This window comes from Stigmatopora argus, chromosome 1 (assembly GCF_051989625.1).
Source record: "Stigmatopora argus isolate UIUO_Sarg chromosome 1, RoL_Sarg_1.0, whole genome shotgun sequence".
NCBI lineage: Eukaryota > Metazoa > Chordata > Actinopteri > Syngnathiformes > Syngnathidae > Stigmatopora > Stigmatopora argus.
The window spans coordinates 24,586,719-24,605,851 of NC_135387.1; the positions used below are offsets into that span (position 1 = coordinate 24,586,719).

General features: G+C 42.1%; 2 protein-coding genes across 3 annotated transcripts in view; both read right to left on the reverse strand.

The window, feature by feature from the left end:
• Window positions 1-131: 131 nt before the first annotated feature.
• tamalin (trafficking regulator and scaffold protein tamalin) lies at window positions 132-9,774 on the reverse strand. The gene is made up of 8 exons (XM_077610937.1): window positions 9,395-9,774; window positions 8,038-8,093; window positions 7,102-7,156; window positions 4,925-5,027; window positions 3,115-3,208; window positions 2,747-2,813; window positions 1,570-1,636; window positions 132-1,391 (listed from the first exon to the last, which is right to left on the reverse strand). Exons 1-8 carry the CDS (start codon window positions 9,596-9,598, stop codon window positions 895-897), a joined length of 1,143 nt encoding a protein of 380 aa, XP_077467063.1. The 5' UTR covers window positions 9,599-9,774; the 3' UTR covers window positions 132-894.
• Window positions 9,775-12,005: 2,231 nt separating this feature from the next.
• dgkaa (diacylglycerol kinase, alpha a) overlaps window positions 12,006-19,133 on the reverse strand; it is a 31,050-nt gene continuing 23,922 nt past the window's right edge. For both annotated transcript variants that reach the window (XM_077610903.1, XM_077610913.1), the window contains exons 15-24: window positions 17,862-17,936; window positions 17,608-17,693; window positions 17,431-17,520; window positions 17,123-17,283; window positions 16,991-17,055; window positions 15,453-15,543; window positions 15,204-15,390; window positions 14,159-14,276; window positions 14,025-14,085; window positions 12,006-13,946 (exon numbers count right to left, since the gene is read on the reverse strand). In XM_077610903.1, the coding sequence (XP_077467029.1) occupies window positions 13,866-13,946; window positions 14,025-14,085; window positions 14,159-14,276; window positions 15,204-15,390; window positions 15,453-15,543; window positions 16,991-17,055; window positions 17,123-17,283; window positions 17,431-17,520; window positions 17,608-17,693; window positions 17,862-17,936 (1,015 nt within the window). In that variant the 3' untranslated portion in view covers window positions 12,006-13,865. The remainder of the gene's footprint in view (window positions 13,947-14,024; window positions 14,086-14,158; window positions 14,277-15,203; window positions 15,391-15,452; window positions 15,544-16,990; window positions 17,056-17,122; window positions 17,284-17,430; window positions 17,521-17,607; window positions 17,694-17,861; window positions 17,937-19,133) is intronic.

Below are 19,133 nucleotides of genomic sequence, written 5' to 3' on the forward strand. Positions count from 1 at the left end.
AAATGATGCGGCGGGCCAGATTTGGCCCCCGGGCCGCCACTTTGACACACATGCTCTAAATTGTCCCTAGGTATGACTGTGATTGGTTATCTGTCTCCTTGTGTCCTGCCTGCGATTGGCTGGCCACCTATTGAGGGTGTCGCCGAAGCTAGCTGGGACAAGTTCCAGCACCCCCCACGAGCGGTTCAGAAATTGAATGGATTTGTGCCACAGTTGTGAAATTAACATTTGTTTGAAATGAACCCTAATACATTGTCTAATTGGAATGTGGCCATCTCCAAAATAGGGGGTCGTACTCAAGCACAGAGAAGCGGACCGCCGTTTGATTGATCAAATTGTTACTGGTGTGCTACAATGGGAATGGAATGTGTAACGAAGGCGGTAGTTTACTTTGTGGTCTGCACGCTTGCATGAGAGAAATATCTGCTTTAAGACAGACAAACTTGTTCAGGGTTGCAGTTGCTTCGTGCCATTCATTCAAAACTCTGCCATTAATGACGACAGAAGTCCAATCCATTTGGACTGGGAGGGTTAGCAGTGGCCCTCTGTCCAAATGGATTACCACACGGGTGTATTTATTTAATCCAAATGTTTGAAATGCCTTGACGTTTTATTTTTTTGGACCACGTTTTTGAAAGACAAAAATAGAATAGCATTCTTTTAAAGCATACATCAAACATAGGAAACAAGTTGAAAAAAACAATGATTTGTCAGCCATCACAACTTTTTTTTCAGTAAAAAAAAAACAGGCAAAAAACAACAACTTCACTTTGAACTTGAAGCCAGACACATTTCAAATAAATAAATAACTTAAAAGTTCTATACAGCTGTGAAACATTGGCAGCTGGCGAGCAGCCTTTGGTCGCTTGATGTTTTGGAGAGGAGGAAGTGACATCACAGTTTGCTTTCCTCTTCCTCCAGCGGCCTGTTCAAACCCGGGATGAACTTGAGCAAGTGCCTCCGGAAGCTCCTGTGCTTCCTCTGCAGCGAGCCCAATCCCGGCAGCTTGTCCACCACGGCGGCGGCGGCGGCGGCAGCGGAAGCGGGCCCCTGCGAGGGGCCCCTGACGTAGCTGCGAGTGCTGGCGCTACGCGTCAGCTGCGTTTTGGCCGAGGCGAAGAGTTCGCTGGCGGGCCGCAGGCGCGGCTTCCTGGCCGGCGACGGCGCTTTGCGGCGTTTGCCCTCGCCGGCGTCCGAGTCGCCCGCGTGGTACAGGCACGTCTGGTAGAGCGGGTCGTCCTCGGTGGCCGCGCTGAGGACGCTGGCGCTGCTGCTGGCGCTCCCGGTCCAGCGCAGGCCGCGGGGGACGCCGGGGCTGGGGGCCCCCAGGCTGCCGTACACGCCCGCCGACTCCAGCGACTCGTACACAGAGGCGTCGCTCATCGCTATACCTGCGGTACACGGGACGTGCGGTTAGCATCTTGGCTACGTTAGGCGTCTCATTATGCGGTTCTTAACATTCTGCTCTGAAGTTAAATGGCTTTTTGGGAAAACGATACAGAAAAATTAAATGCGTACACAAAGAAATGTGTTCATAAAAGCGGCACGGCGAAAAAACGTGTGACCTACCGTGGACAAGCCTCTGTTCCTGCAGCATCAACGAGCGATATTCATCCCACTTCTCGTGGAGGGTTTGCTGCAAAAGAGCGACAAGTCCATCACAAATACAAAGACAAAAAGACAAGCATCCATTTAAAATGGATCGGAGGAACGTGGGCGATTCTACAAACGAACTTGCCGTGTGGATGCGTGTTCATTCGGTGAATAAAGATATTTTCGATCCATTGAATATTTCTGTGTAAATATCCTGTATTAGGACATGGACTTTGACTTTTCGTGGCTTGGATATGGTATTTTTTCTTACATTTGGTGAAATTTGGGCAGTGCGGCTTATAGCGCTATTGTCTGGCTATTACGGCAACCGCCTTTGTCTTTTACCAACTACCACAATACAAGTTTAAATAAGATACCGCGCAACTTCCTACGCTACACAACACCACACGGTACTCGGACGTTTGGTCGCCAGACGTTTGACAACATGACAGAATTTACTGTTGAAACCAGCTCTCAAAATTATATTCATGAGAGAGAGAGTTTAATATCTAAATATCTACTGTTGACACCAGCTCTCAAAATTATATTAACCCGGGCTACTAAACGTCCGGGCGACCAAACGTCCGGGCGACCAAACGTCCGGGCGACCAAACGTCCGGGCGACCAAACGTCCGGGCGACCAAACGTCCGGGCGACCAAACGTCCGGGCAACCAAACGTCCGGGCGACCAAACGTCCGGGCGACCAAACGTCCGGGCGACCAAACGTCCGGGCGACCAAACATCCGGGCGACCAAACGTCCAGTCACGACACCACACATGACGTTTTTTGGATGATCTCTGTTATGAAATGGCGCAAAAGTCCCACTTTACTGGAATTTGCTTCCTCAACATTTACCATTAAGTGCATCTAATCCAGTGGATTGGTGTTTCATCTGTAAAAAGTTACATTAGTACACGAGAATGCCGCCGGCTGGTGGGATTAGCGGCACAGCTGCCGTGGTCTTTTAAGGGCTAAAGTGCCGCTGTTGGGCCACTTGACGGGAAACTCCCCCAACAACCCGCGTGCGAGAATGTTAAGGAGCGTGTGGGAGAAAACACTGCTGCGACAGGTGTGAGCGACAGGTGTGGATGGGTGGGGGGCAGTTGGACCACGGGGATGTTTGCTGACTGCCTATTTAAGATTGAACTCACCTTCAGATATTGCAGTCTCGCTTCCAGCTCAGCTTTCCGGATAGAGTCGCTATAAATCGTCTCCATCCTTGAAAGGAGAGAGGCAAAAAGACTTAAAAGGCGAAGAAAAAATAAGATCTACGAGGGTGGGAAAGGACTTTTCAAGCATTTTCAAAAAAAGCAGAAACAGAGTAAGGACAAGGGCCATTAGGAAGTGGAACTAACACATTCCTGCTGTGTGTGCTGTTTTCTGAGTTGTTAAAAAGGGGCGTGGCCTACTGCTACAGAAGCTTCCAGTCTATTGCCGCTAATTGTCCATCTAATCTATGATAAGCAACAGCAACTGCCAATCATAACAAGTGTTGTAAACGGTCTTAGCGGTTTTGTACCTGAGGGTGTTCCCGCACGCCTTGATGAGTTGGACAATTTCCTTGTGGCGAAAGCCTTCCACGGGGGTCTCGTTGACACTGGCGATGGTCTCGCCTGTCACAGAGCGCACGTTTTTGCTCAGCGGTCATTTGGAATGATGCGAAAGTAAACACATGGCAAGTCATAGGCAGAAGTCTGAGGGGAAGTGTCAGGGGTTTTTTTGTTCTGTCCCCATAGCACATTTTGCACCTGGGTTTTATTTGAGTGTGTTCAACGTGATGGAGATACGAAAGCGAATCAGACAAATTTAGGAAGTGAAATCAAGAGACAGAAAGAAGGAAGTAAGCGGTGGGTGACGTGCTTGGGAAAATTCCACCTACTTCCTTTAATCTCATCTGACAAACGTTCTCTCAAGATAATTTGACGGGATACAAAAAAAGTGAGATATTCAAACTATCCAAAACAAACATTGGCTACACAGTAACCATTGAATGTTTTTTTATGACATAATGCTCTATCACTGGAAACGTTTCCTTCCATTATTTGATAGCGGTTTAGTGATTCTAACACCCGTCATGTTTGAAACCAAGGACGGAACAGTTAGCGTTTAAGGGGTGGAATTTTTTTAACGCGATACATTAGATGCGGAAGCTTTGGAAAAAATCGGATTAGTAAAAACTTTTAAAGTGTGGATTAGACTGCAGTCTGTTAGCACCTGTTTCTGGCCTCCACTGATCTAGTTTTGGTTTACATGCAAGTCAGGGTTTTTTTTTAGCTAAAGAAGAACTCGATAAAGCACATTGAAAATGATAAAAACAAATATATATATATATATATATATACAATTTTGACACAATTTATTCAAAGCCCATAAACCCATACTCATGCATGGTTAGCCAGATAATGTTATATTAAGGGTGCGTGCTGATCAATTTTGTTGTAAATGAAGAATGCTTCATTCTTTTCTTCTCAAATTTGGCACAGTCACAAAGAAGGAAATATTTGTTAGTCTAACCGAGCATTTTTGAATTCATAGGAAATAGTGACTTTAGTGATTAGATTTAATCCTGAGTGGACATTACTGGATGCCAAACAATATTTTAAGCACCGGTAAGCATTTCTGAGGTAGACAGCCTGTTTGAGTCTGGTTACCATGGTAACCACACAATATGATATGCATGAAAATGCCTAGTATTGTATTTCTGTGATCTGGAGCAACGTGCCAATATGTGGTTTAATGGGTTTTAAATGAATGGTTATAGAAAAAAATAGAGAAAACACACAAAAAAACAGGAATTTCATCATTGCTAGCCACTTTAGTCACTTTGTACCATTTACGCTAGTCATTTATTATGTTGACCACTTATTTATCTGTTACTATTTATTGATCAGTATGTGTTTGTTTGTTTTTGAGCTAATAGACTCAGCGAGTGGTGCACTCTAAACAACTTGGTGCTGAACGTCTCCAAAACCATGGAACTCAAGTCCTGGACTTCAGACGGAACAAGGCCGCTCCGCTTGGACTACTTATTTATTGATCATTTATTTGTCTGTTTGTTTGTTTGTTGTTGTTATTTATGCACGACATGGTGCAAGCTTTAAATCTCATCCTACTTGTATAATGACAATAAAATCATTCAATACAGTGTGCTTTTAAAACCTGCATAGTCTTCTTGTGGTTTCCTCCCAATATGCAGAATTTGGGTTAATTGAAGACTAAATATCATGTGAACTGTTCAATTGACTGGCGTCCAAACCAGGTCGTCAACCGAGCGCATACACCCCAGCAGGAACGGCGTTACAAAATGGAGCGCCGGCATTTAAACTCACCGACTTTAAGACCAGCAAGCTGGGCGGGGCTTGGGTCGTGCACCTTGCACACAAAGGTGCACATCTCCACCGTGTTTTGGTCCTGATGATGCAAGCCGTAAGTCTGAAAGAGACACAACAGTTTGAAGACCAAAAAAAAGAACAGTTTCCTCTTTCCTGGATGTTACGCCACATGATTGATGTCACCGCACTGGAAATGTCGGCGCCGTGTGACACCACACCGATAACGTGACCGCAGGGTGACGAGCCGAGGAAGCCGGCCATGTGGCTCAAGATACACAGACAACGCGCTAACACGCAAGCGTAACATTTGCTGCACTGATCCGATGGGTCGGATAAACTTTCAATACAAAACAGATGTCGCTCCATCTAGCCTAGAACTGCGCCAAGGGCAAATATTGCTCAACGGTTTAAATGATACAGAGTGCTTGCGGCTTGATTTGGAGGATCGCCACGTGGAAAGCGGACGTTCACGGCTAAATTGGAAAACGATGAAACCTGTAAAAGGCTGAGAACTGCAACAAAAGAAACTAAATGGAAATACATACCGCATTTTTTGGACTACAGTAATCCCTCGAATATCGCAGTTATTGTAGACCAAACATGGCCGCGATACTTGAAAAATCGCAAAGTAGGGTCTTCCTTATTATATATTTTTTTTTACTTCAGTGCTGAGTTCTAGTAGCAAGAGTGGCTTCCTCTTACGGGTTTTTATGAACTTTAAAAAAAATAAAAAAATATTCAGGGCCTTTAATAGTGGAAAAAAATCGCATAGTAGTGAAGGAACTGTGCGGATAAGCTTGGAAGAGTGACTCTGCATATTCTCTACCTCGGTCACAGTCTGCAGAAGTTCCCCATCTCGTGGAAGACTTCCTGTGTGTGGTTCCAGTTTTTGTCCAACTTTACGTCTTTTTTAGTCTATCCGTTTTTGCTACCGAAACTCGTAGCTCGTATTGTGTTTTTGCTGCTTTTCTGTCTTAATGATTTGATGATTCTTAATGATCCCATTGACTTGGATTGCTTTGTACTTTGTGCTTTTTGTTTTGTTGCTCTGCGGCCTTTGGCTGTACTGTCTAACTTATAACTATGCCTTTTTCTTGCTACTGTCACAATGAAATTTCCCGAATACGGGATGAATAAAGTTATCCAATCCAATAAGTCAAGACGCTTTTTTTTCACTTTCACTTTTCTTCTTTGTTTTACTGATACTCAGGTGCGACCTAGATGTGTCTTTTATTTTTTCACTTTGACCCACAACAGCTTACTATGTTGTGTACTTTTAGGCTATAGTTATCCCAAAAATGTTAACCCTAACACGTACCTATTTTGTCTGTGCAAAACGGAACTTATACTCCAGTGCCACTTCTATTTTTCCCTTCCCTCGGGGTGCGACTTATAGTCCAAAAAAAATCCGAAAGTGGTGAACCAAATGATTGAATGCTTGCATGATGACAATTGAGTTTGTCTAAAGTTCTTTCTAGGACAAGAAAGAAAAAAAATGATACTCAGTTTAGAGTGGGGACAGAATCTTCTACAGATGTGTCTGCGGTCCATGTGGTTGAGACGCTTGTCTGGCTGCCGTTCAACGAGTAAATAATTGGAGGATTCGCGTCGGCCGAGTCAAATCTACCTTAGCCAAAGTTTTGAAGCTTGTAGAAGTTATACTCTCACTTTCGCGAAACAATGTTTGTCGTGTTTATCGCGCATGGTCGCACATTAATGCCATTACACAAATTCCCTCGTGAGGCTAATTAAATAAATCAGCTTATATTCATCCATCAATTCAATCAAGCTGGAATTTCGTGGCGCTTTTGCAGAAGCTCGATGGCTGACATAACATTTTGTTGTCACGACAACAGCCACTGTGACTTCCTCGCATCGGTCAGCACAGTCGAGGGAGACTTCCTCTTGTCAAAAACCACAAGCGACGGCGACGGTCCGGCTGATAAAAACGCACTGACGCGTAATCGGTGGACCTCGTGAGATGAGCAGGAAGTCAAAAAGTGACGCGAGCGTAACGGCGGCCAGGCCGAGCCTCACGAGTTTTCCTTCCTCGCGTGGCGGTACGGAAGGAGGTTGGCTGGGTGGAGAGCATCCAGACCGTAAATAGAACACTATGATTGATGTCTGTTTGTGTCATGCTACCGCGCGACTTGATCTTACAGCAATTCTCTTACCTGAATCTCAAACCCAAACGTTTGCTCGTCCGCCTTTTCCAGCACCACCAGCTTCCTGAAGGACAAGAAATTGACACTGGTCAAAATTTTCAAAATAAATCTATCAAAATTCACAACATTAAAACCAACTTGGATTCTGATGATTTTATTTGTTCCATTTTTTGACCAAACTTTTAGTGTGCAGCGTGGCCCGTTTTGACAAATGCCGACCAAAAAAGGGACGTCCCTTTTTTAAAGTACCTGTATCCATACCTGTCAATTTATACGTTTTTCTCCTATGTTATACGTTTTTTAAATCTTTTTAAATTGTGTACGCCGTATAACAACTTTTGTACAGGATTTTTTAAGTTCCTTTTTTTTAAAAACGGATCTCGTTTTTGGCGGCCCGGCGGATGAGTGGTTCGCGCGTCGGTCTCGCAGTGAGGGATCGGGTTCAAATCCAGGTCGGTCGACCTGTGTGGAGTTTGCATGTTCTCCCTGGGCCTGCATGGGTTTTCTCCGGGTACTCCGGTTTCCTCCCACATTCCAAAAACATGCAGATTGGACACTCTAAATTGCCCCTAGGTATGAGTGTGAGTAAATGGTTGCTAATCTCCTCGTGCCCTGCGATTGGCTGGCCACCAGTTCAGGGCATCCCCGCCTCTGGTCCAAAGTCAGCTAGGATAGGCTCCAGCACCCCCTGCGACCCTAGTGAGGATAAAGCAATTCCGAAAATGAGATGAGATCTCGTCTTCCCCATTTTAGCTCTAATCCAGATTATCTCAGTCACTGGTAGCAGACGAAAACATCATTATACTTTACGCGCACCCTATGTGAGTAAATATGTGCCGCGTTGCATTTGTACGGCTTTTTATCGCTTAACAAAGGGAATTGCAATCATTAATAAAGGGAGCAATGGGCCAAGGTTGACAGTTATGTGTATTGTCTAGTTCTTACCTTTCCGGTTCTGGAGGTAACTGAATTTGTGGCTTCCATTTCTGGGATCCACCGGCCTGCCAACGAGAGTAAAGTGCGTCAGACACTGGCGCGGGTTTCCCTGGGCCTTTCCTGGCCACACCCACTCAGCGTGAACCGGTCCGTCGAGCCGGTGCACGCATGTGCCACGCGGGTCTATTTTTATCATCGAAAGTGCACAGTGAAACTAAAAATGTGCGTCAAGGGGAAGATTGTTTATTCCGAGGCCCACAGAGATAGCCGACATAGTTCGACAGTTTTCAGACTAGCGGTAAGGTCGGTCTGGCCTTGACGGTATTTACGTGGAGCTCAGGACAAGCCGGGGTCAAAACCGCGGCCCACCAAAATAAATACGGACCGCATCCGTCTACAAGGCTTCACTTCTTTGCTCTGTTCCGACTCGGATGAAAGGCCGCTTTGTGCCAGCTCGTAAACTGTTGCTTTCTTTAAGTCTCCACACATACAGAATTGTCTCGCCGACTTCTCAAAGAGAGCATTTATTATTCCCCAAAAACCCACATAGTGCAACATGTGGGACAGTCGGGCCTCGCACGCTCACAATGCGCTCTTGTTGCCCTCCGGACTGGATGCTTGAGTCGACTTTTTCAGGGAAAATGGCCAGGAAAATAAGTTATGCAACACTTAATTAAGGTTAGGTCACTCTGGCCATTGGTAGACAGACATGTCTTAAAAAACATGGTTGTAAAATAGGTTTTTGTGGATGAAAATGCTTCCAATTGCAAAAAAATGACCATTAAATTGGTAGACAGAGAATTAGAAAAGGAATAATTTCAAAATAACTAGCAGGAACGGGTAGTTAGAAAAGAGTACAACTCTGAACGTGCTTTTTAACTTACTGCTTTAAGTTTCTTCATAAGTTAGGCATGTTCACGCTATTTAAAACATAGCCTGTAAAGGCAAATGTAGGCAATATGATGGCTGAAATTTGACTCTGAAATGTCAGAGGCATGACATAAATCGCTTTGCTCATCTAGCAAAACAAAATTGTATCAACATAGTGAAGAAAGAAAAACAATTCAGCATTGTGAATCTATAAAATTCCAGTCGTGGTGTCACACAAATCTTTAGCTAGGTATGTTTTCTAATTAATCATCAACATGACGCAATTCATTAAATAGTTTGACGTGCACTGAGTGTTTATGAAGAAAACAATACGTAAAGGCATTACATGCCATGTGAGAGAAATATTTCGGGTACTTGAACGCATCACGGCTTGATTGTACAATACAACCTGATTTGACTCCGACCTTTTAAAAAAAAAAATCCAAATTACAGCTTAAATAAATTATTGAAAGCTTAGCAGGTGACTAATATTTACCTTTCTCAAATTTCTGGGCAAAGTCCCGCCGGAGTAAGCGAGCGTCTTGTAGTTATAAACCTCGGAGGCGTCGTTGTTGAGCGGCGCCGTCCGCCGGCAGCTGTCCGATTGGGACGACGGGAAATAGACGCCGTTGTCCGGGGAAGGCGCCGCCGTGCGGTTCGCCCCGCTGGAGTCGACCATCTTCAGCCTCCGGAAAGTCATGGCTCTGCCGACAAAAGTTTGCTGCTAGTCCGCCCAAAGTGCCTCGCCGGAGAACGCGGTTCCTTAGCGTGTTTGTGCGTGTGTGTTGTGCGGGCGTCGCAACGTGTTCGTGTTGTCTGCCTCCTGCCAGGGGGCGGAGCTTCATTAAAAAGCAATTCAAACTTTTTTTACGGATACTTTTTTTTAAAATACAATTACTGTCTTTGTCATCATAAAGAATGAAAAGGCAACTATAGCATCATTTAAAAAAATCTAGGCCAATATGGGCTAAAATTGGGTAAAATCCCCTTCCTGGCAGCATTTAGTGATTAAATACAAACACTGGCGCTTAAATACAAACAATGGAGCTTTTCAGATATCGGAACCGGGCCCACAATTGAAATATTATTTCGGAATATAGCCATATTTTACTCACCAAAAATCCTTTTTAACTGTACACAATACCCATCCTCCTTTCTTTCTTCCTTCTTTTCTATCGCCATCGAAGCTAATGCTGAAAGTCGAGCATGTCCTGTCGTATATTTCTGGCATAGTCCGTCTAGAAAATGGCTTTAAATCAACACAACAATATATTTGCTTGTGCAGCTCGCTACAGATACAGTTTGGTAGCTCTGGCTAATCACTAGCCAATCATAGTCGGTGAAAGCAATGACGTATCCCTACGCCTGCGAGAAGGCGTTGTGGTGTTGCCAACTCAAAATCTGATTGGTTAGAGCAACAGTCTTATCGGTGCTTGTTTAATGCAGCAGAGCCTGCAGAACTGATTGTGAAGGCCTTGAGGCAGATTTCTGACCCTGGCAACAAATAATGGCTGAAATGTGATTGTTTAAATGCTTCAATATGAAAACACACATCTGGAAGCAGTGCAACCAGGGGGAAAAGCAATGAAAGGAAGCTAACAGACAATTTGGAATTATTTAATAAGTAATGATGGACAAAATATAATATATGATTCAGATATTTCTTAGGCCAGCAGAGAAGGCCTTGAAGGGCCTGACGGCCCGCCACTGCTACTATCATACTCTACCGTGTTTTTTTTAACTATAAGTCACACCAGCCAAATAATGCAGAATGAAAACGAAAAAAATGCACTTTTTTATCCTATCAGAAACCAAGAACAAACATGTGTTAAAGTGAAACATATTACCTTCGGTAATGACAAATGCGCGCAATAATGATCCATATACTTTGATAAACAGCATTGGTTTAAAAGCTATATTTTAGGTGCAACAAGTTCTATTATTTCATATTGAAAACTCAACGGCAAACATATATATAAAAATGTATTCCACAAGGGTTAAATCAGGACAACTGGACTTTCTTGTTTGTTTTGTGTTCTATTTTTGAGTCATTTGGGTCTGTTCGGGGGGGGGGGGGGGGGGGGGCGTCCAACATAGTGTGTTGTTGTTGTTGTTGCTCGGTGTCATTAGTGGAACGACCATCCTACATACCAAGGAGTCATTCACTCATCTGTGGCATAACGACTTGTTAAGACCACTTTTCAATGAGAATAAGGGGCTCATCAAAGGAGGCAAGTCAGGGCATTGTTATGCTGACAAATGATGGCTGAGGCCATTCCTCCTCTGTTTAGAGATGGCTTTTGTAGTGCGACACAAAGATGGCTATTTTTTACACCTCGTTCCAGCCATCCCATTGTTGACCCCCACCCACTGCCCCTACACCTTATTGGAGCACACCAACTGGAACGTAGATAAATTCCACACCTAAACAGATGAAGTCTGTTGGATTACAGGTGATGTGTTCTCAACAAAGTCATGTTCCCTTGAATTCAACTCCATGAATTACCATCAACTGAACACATTCCTATTCTCGAGTGTTTGCAGTTACCTTGCCAGCTTTATTTTCTGTATAATGACAATAAAAGAATTCAATTCAATTTCGCTGCCGTCATCTTTTATCTGTCTCAAGCATTTCGTCACTATTTCCAACTAAGGATGTTGTGTACGCATGTAACATAAGTGTAAACTTTCAGCAGATGGAAACGAGTGATAGCGAAAATGCAATTTTTTTCAAAATAAATAAAAATAAATACAATTGAATGATTGTGCAGGTAGGTTCTGGGGTCAAATTGTGCTAAGAAATCACCCCAGTGCACTTTACAATAATTGTATCACAATAAGGATCAAATTCAAAGTTTCTATCAGGCTTCAAACAGGTCTATTTTGATGGTGACATTGAAAGTTTTCAAATTGCTCTGTTTTGAATCCTGCCTCCAGTGGTCATTTCCAGTACTGCAGCCTCTTTTAAAACTTTTTCCAAAGGCTGAATTGAATGAAAGTATAATATTTCAAGTTGGTAATTGCATGTTTTGAAAGTGTCCCTTGGAGAAAAAAGTTAGGCCAACCCTAAACAAATTACTTTCCATAGTCAGAAAACGGAAAACGTATTAGTCACAACAGCACATAAGTGTATTTATTCATATGATATGAATTATTCCTTTTTCACTAAAAGCAAATGAGGACTGGCACAAGATTTGAACAAAAAAAATAAACAACACTATAGCATATGGCGCCCCCTCGTGGCCGTAAAGCAAATACCACAGGATTTCCTTTTAATTTATTAAATATCATTGCACTTTCTGTTACGTCAGGCCTTCACAAGATCTATACTGAAATGTTTCGACTCTGTAAAGCGGTTACATAGTTTTGTAAACATTTTCGGACAGGAGTACTGCGCTAAACAAAAACATTCATCCTCCTTCAAATCTGAACAATTTCATTCATGATGGCTAAGTCTAATTTATGTCTCATGAGACACAATAGTTGCCCCTCTCAAATTATTTCAGCCACATTCAAACATTAGGTCAGTGTCTTCTCTAAAGTCGTTATTACTACTGCGTTATTGTCATTAAAAGTTGCAGAAACACATATACAATGACTACATGGTGTACCTGCTTTCCAGTGTGTCTACCTAGTCAAGGCAGAAGCAATCGATAAGGCACTGGAGGTCCTTTTCCAGTGCTTTGACGTTAAATTCCTACGCAGAAGAGTTGACTTGAAGCATCGGAGGCGTGGTTTGTATTAAATGAACGCCAGCCCGCCCTCGGTTAATTTAAACAGCGTTATAATATAGATTTAAAACATGTCAGTTGATTAGATAGAATAATTGAGTTTGTGGAGAGAAGCAGTTCAGACCAGTGCCATCGTATAATTTAATTTCTAAAAGAATGATTAAAATTGGGAAAATTGATTTCGGTATATTTAGACTTCAAAATTTAAGAGTTCATTTAATGGAAATCATTCCTAACTAATTAAATTGAAGATGTCCAATTTGTTAATACCGTATTTTCACAACTATATGGCGCATCGTATTTTTAGCCACAGTGTCAGTAACGAGTGCTATTTCTGTATTTCAAACACACAAAGGACGCACCGTTTTTTTAGACGCATATATATTATATATTATATATGAATATCGAACCGCAATAGCGCTGGCTACCGGAAGCAGCCCCAAACTCTATTTCCGGTTTCCGATGCGCAGTGACTGCTGGGATATATAGTTCTTGCACGCTACACCCACACGCTTAAAACACGATTTTAAAAAGGCAATGGAAGCAAAACTGAGTTCGGTTGTACTTTATTTAGCCATTTTACAACTTACCCACGTCATCATCACCCACAAATCCATCAAAGTCCTCATTTTCTGTGTCCGAATTGAACAATTGTGCAAATTAATCATCGAAAACGCTGAGTTTTATACGTTCGTCCAGGCGGCCACAATCCATTCGCAAATAGTAGCTAGCTAGTAGATAGCGTAACTAGCCCGGGGCTGTCTTCCATGCTTCGCAAGGCTATGTTGATGCCGATTGCCAGGCCACAATCCATTGGGTGTATTGACAAAAGAACTATATATCCCAGCAGTCACTGCGCAGTACTTTTTCTACGGGGAAAATAGTAGAGTCGGGGGCTGCTTGCCGTAGTTGTGAGAGCTGTAGGGGATGGTGTACCCTATCGACTGATTTATTTTATTTTATCGTGATAACAATTTTAGTATTGGTCCATTTATAAAGCGCACTGGATTATAAGGCGCCCTGTCTATTTTGGAGAAAATTTAAGACTTTTATGTGCGCCTTATAGTCGTGAAAATACGGTATTTAAATTTTCAGATCCGGAATGTAAATTGTATTTTTAAATTATTTTTATTTTATTTTTTAGGGTAAACAACAAACTATTTGTATCCTCATTTTGCGGATTTCTATTTTTTTTTAACGTTTTGGAATAGAGCGTATAATAAAAGATGTTCGCTCTTATCTGGAGGTGAAGAATCCGGATCCTTTGGCCTGAGGAGCCATCAGCATGCTCGCTTGGTTCTTATGTGTGATGTGAATCTTAAAGCACAAGACCAAATGTTTCATTAGTAAACAAGAAAGGCAGGCTCTTAAAATCAAAGCGTGACTTGGACGTACGGTGCAGGGCGGCTGCATCCACGGCTCGCCGTCGATCTGCATCGGCAACGCTTTCTTGGTCCTGAGGAGAAAACAAATCATGGTCAGAACTCGCGACCTAAAAGTGCTTCTCAAACTGTGGTCCAAAATACTACCTGATGGTGAGCTGTGCCGTCTTGGCCAGCCTGACAGCGCTCTTGAGGCCTGTGTAAATTTGCCCCATCTCCATAGCGCCTTCCAGGCCAACCACCTCTACTCTGCGGTCACTAAGATCTGGAAAGCGCCAGAGTTGGGCAAATGTATCAGGTTTTTTTTGAGGCCACAAAATGCTTTAAACACATAACAAAAGAGTGAAAACGTTTTAAAAAATATATTTTTTTAAGGGCATAAATGCTTTAAAACACAACAAAAGAGTGAAAATGTATTTTTTAAATATATATTTTAATGTAAGGGCACAAAATGTTTTAAAACAGAACAAAATAGTGAAAATGTAATTTTTTTAATATATATATTTATAATTTTTTAAGGGCACAAAATGCTTTAAAACACGACAAAACAGAAAATGTTTAAAAACATATATTTTTAAGGGCACAAATGCTTTAAAATACATAACAAAAGAGTGATTTTTCTTATATATATATATATATATATATATATATATATATATATATATATATATATATATTAAGGGCACAAAATGCTTTAAATATATATTTTTAGGGCACAAATGGTTAAAAACACATGACAAAAGAGTGAACATGTTTTTTTAAAATATATATTTATAATTTTTTTAAGGGCACAAAATGTTTTAAAACACAACAAAATAGTGAAAATGTTAATTTTTTTATATGGATATTTTTTTTAAAACACAACAAAACAGAGAAAATGTTTTATAAATATATGACTAATTTTGAAAGGCCATTGCCAAGCGTGGTTTCACACATGGCCGAAAAAAAATATGAGCAAATAACCACACTTTCAGTCCTTAACAAAATATGGCAACTTCCCATACAATTGTACTCAAGGTCATCAAGTCCTTTTGCAGCGAATTGTCGCCACCTAGTGTCCGAAATTCGGAGCGTGTAGTGAATATTGGACCCTTCATTTTTTGGTGAATGATTTTTTTAAATTAGTGCACAATAAGAGACAAGTGTGCATGAGTAAAAACAATGGTTACTATTTGTATTCAGGTTGAAATACCTTGGCCAGTGACTTTGAGGACTTCTGGGTCCACAATCACCTGGGGCTCCTCCTGGCCACTCGGCCCCTTGACGTCCCCCTTCTTGCTCTCACCCCAGAGATTGGAGCCGCCGTGCATGCTGGGAATGTTTAGGACAGCGATGCCCTCCAGCGACAGGCCGCTGAGGTCCAAAGGCGTCCCGCAGCACTGGTGGAAGTGAACAAAATCAAGAAATGTCTTGGCGTCGCACTAATTGCCGTCCGTCTCACCTCTATTGTTAGACTTTCGTTGAGTTTCTTGCAGGAGGCCGAGATGGTCTCTGAGGTGGCGAATTCAAAATACCACAGCTTGTTCTTCATCCTGCACAGAAAAAAAGAGTTGTTTTCAGCATCTTTGAAGTATTATTGAAGCCAAAATGAATGACAACTTCCTTCAAAAAATAATATTTCATCACAACTGTACAGTAATCCCTCAAATATCGCGAAAAATCGCAAAGCAGGGTCACCCCTATTGTAACTTTTTTTCATTTATTTATCAAAAAAAAAGTTTTTTTAGGTGCTGAGTCCAAGTAGCAAGAGTGGCTGCCGCTTACAAGTCTCAGCGTGGATTTTCATATTTTTATGAACTTTAAAAAAAAATTGAATTAACATGATTATTAAAAAAATATTGTGATTATTAAAAAAAAAATTAATAGCGGATGAATGAACCAAAATAATCATGTTACAGTCATACCTCTACTTACGAATGTCTTTAGGTACGAAAGTTTCAGGTTACGATTTTTTATATGCAAATGAGTGACTCGAGATACAAAAAAGATCCAAGTTACGAAATCCCCCAAAAGGTAAATGCATTTCCTTATCCATTCTTCTATTTTGAATTCCCCTTATTAAGCGAATAAAAACTACAAATGCAACGTGTTACATATTTTCACACACACACACACACACAGACACACACGCACGCACACACACACACACACACACGCACGCACACACACACACACACACACACACACACACACACACACGCACACAGACACACACGCACATGCACAAACACAGACACACACAAACACACATGCAGACAGACACACACACACACACACACACAGACACACACACACACACACACACACACACACAGGGCATACATAAAAGTCTAAATGTACTACAAAATTGATGGCTTTTGGCCCTGCTAGAATGGGTTCTTGCTGCCATCTGGCGGACAAACACGGGCATTACATGTCCCATAATAACGGCCTATTTCAGCGGTGCAGGGCACATTTTCATATGCTTTATTTATTTTAAGACATTAATAAATCATTCCCTTATAATTTCTCTCATTTTTGAGTTTCCTCACGTCTTTCATATAAAATTGGGACTTTTTGACCAATTTTAAAGGGTTTAGTTGGTAGTTGTGCGAGGATCATGGAACGAATTAGAGAATTTACATATATAGTACGCCTCTACTTACGAAATTTTCAAGTTACGAAAAAAGTTCTGGAACCAGTTAATTTCGTAAGTAGAGGTACGACTCTAATTCATTTTTTTAAAGTACTGCTTGTTGACATCTGTAATGCCTAATGACTCATGTCGATTGTTTTGAACAAAAAGTTACCTGTTTTTCTTGAAACCAAGAATGTAGCGCAAATAGTAAGAAATAACAAAAAAAAGTGCATTATGGGAAACCCAACGATCTAGAGATGATGAATCTTACACATTACAACTACGTCATGCACTTTTAAAAACCTTCTTGCAACGAGATGCGGTCATCAGGCTAATAATGACAAATGGTGTCCTTTCTGTACCTGCTGTTAAATTTTTGAGGGTGTTTCTCCCTCATGGTGTGAAAACGGTGGGCGATGGAGGCGTCCTGTCGGCCCAACGCAACATTTGTCAGCGGGACGCAACCAAAGACGGATGTCTTTGTGGACACTCACCACTCCGATGGAGAAGTAATTGTTAATAATCTCGTACGGGACGGGGTCACCCTTGTCTTCGCCTTCTTCCGTGATGACCTGCACGCTCCAGCGGTCCATCAGAACCTCCGAACTCCCCTCGATGTCCTTCAGGATCCTGTTCAGGTCTTCGCCGTCGTATCCTGAGGGTTGACGTTCGAGTAGGGCAAAAAGTGAAAAGATTAAAATTTTGGAGAGCGATGTTCTGCTGGTGGTTTCTTGTTGGCTCCATGATGAATTTTGGACGTTTTTTGTAACTTAGAATTTGCCAAAGTTTGCCTCATTCTCACCTCCGCCCCATCGAAGACACCTCGCGAGGTCATTTCCTGTGCCAAGGGGAAGTACGGCAACCGGCGGCCGCACCAGCAGACCGGCTTTGTCTGATTGGGTGAGACAGGCATGAAGAGACGCAACAGAAAGGTCAGATCAGGTCATGTCGTCTCCACGATTTTAGGCATCGAGCTCACCGATGGCGTCCAGAATCCAGCCGACTGTGCCGTCTCCGCCGCACACCAGGATCCGGTAATCTTGAAGGTCTCTGAAGAAACTCAGGCTGATTGAGATAACAATAAGCATTTATTACACTAAGGTCGCCTATATAAATGGGAAGATAATTCAGGGACATCTGGAAATTTCACACGAAAGATCAACGTCATCAAAGTTGCAAATAAAGTAGAAGCTTGATTGTGTTTGCATCTTCAATTTGGGAGGAGCTTCTCACCCTGCAGCTGGTCCTCCATTGGAAAGGTTGTACACCTGGCGAGGGTTGAGCAAATACTGAAATTTACGCAGGACCCTGAAATACACAAAAACATTCATGCGCTGGATTTTTTCTTTCTATCATGGTTACAGCTAATATTTAAAATTTCCCTTAAAGCAAATGCTACGCTCACCTAATTTTTGGAGTCATGTTTTGAGGTCGTTTAGTAATCATAAACAACAACAACAGAGTCCTGGGCGTTCTCACACATTTTGAGTCAAGTAATAGGCCATTTAGTGACTTACATGATATAAAATGTAATGTCCACCAAATTTGAACTACAGTGGTACCTCGAGATACGAGCTTAATTCGTTCCGGGACTGAGCTCGTATGTCGATTTACTCGTAACTCAAATGAACGTTTCCCATTGAAATGAACTAAAAACAAATTAATTTGTTCCAACCCTCTGAAAAAAACACCAAAAACAGGATATTGGATTGGAAAAACATTTTTAATTGTTCTAATTCACCATCTATTAACAAAGTAACAAATAACTAGGGGTTTAATAGTACTAAAATTAGACGGATTTCGCGGAGGGGAGAGGGAGTGGTGGGTAGACTTTTTGCACGGCAACACGCTCGTAACATAACATAAAAAATTTAAATGAACCTGTATTACGATGCAGACACTCAAAAATAAGTTTAATCTAACCTTACACTAAACTTAATTCTAATTTTGTTTGACATTTTTATACATTTCTTCTCCCGGGTTGGCTCTATTTGCCCCGCCTCCACCCTAACTTTCAGATGCAACCTATCGAGGGTTGTTTGCTTTTGTCTTCCCTTCAAAATATTCCCAAAATGATGCACACAAATGTCCTCACAATAGGATAAAGCACGACCACCTGCCAACGAGAAGTAGTATATGCTCCTCTCGTATTATCGAGCAAGCTAAACCATTCTGCACTGACTGACGGGGAAAAAAACAACACTGAAAAAAATGCAACGCCCCGCCCAGTGCTCGTAGAGACATTACATGAGCAAGTTGCGACCAGAAAGACAGTGCCCATCATCTTGTTATGAGCAGCCTCTCGCGTCCGCTCAATGCTCGTATGTCAAAATGTGTCTCGTATCTCAAGATAAATATTTGCCTGAAATTTTACTCGTATCTCAAATTGCTCGTATGTCGAGGTATTACTGTATTTTGAAAATATTGACAGTGATCATTCCCTGCGAGCCCCTCCCACTAGTGCCTTTCTGGAGTGCTCAATGGCAGCCAATGAGTTAAATGAGT

What these genes read in the sequence shown, in the direction of transcription:
- tamalin (XM_077610937.1), bottom strand. Translation starts at nt 9,598, where the DNA reads ATGACTTTCCGGAGGCTGAAGATGGTCGACTCCAGCGGGGCGAACCGC. An exon ending in TGCCCAGAAATTTGAGAAAG is followed by an intron (nt 8,094 to 9,394) that starts GTAAATATTAGT and finishes TCTCGTTGGCAG; the next exon opens with GCCGGTGGATCCCAGAAATG. An exon ending in TTACCTCCAGAACCGGAAAG is followed by an intron (nt 7,157 to 8,037) that starts GTAAGAACTAGA and finishes CTTGTCCTTCAG; the next exon opens with GAAGCTGGTGGTGCTGGAAA.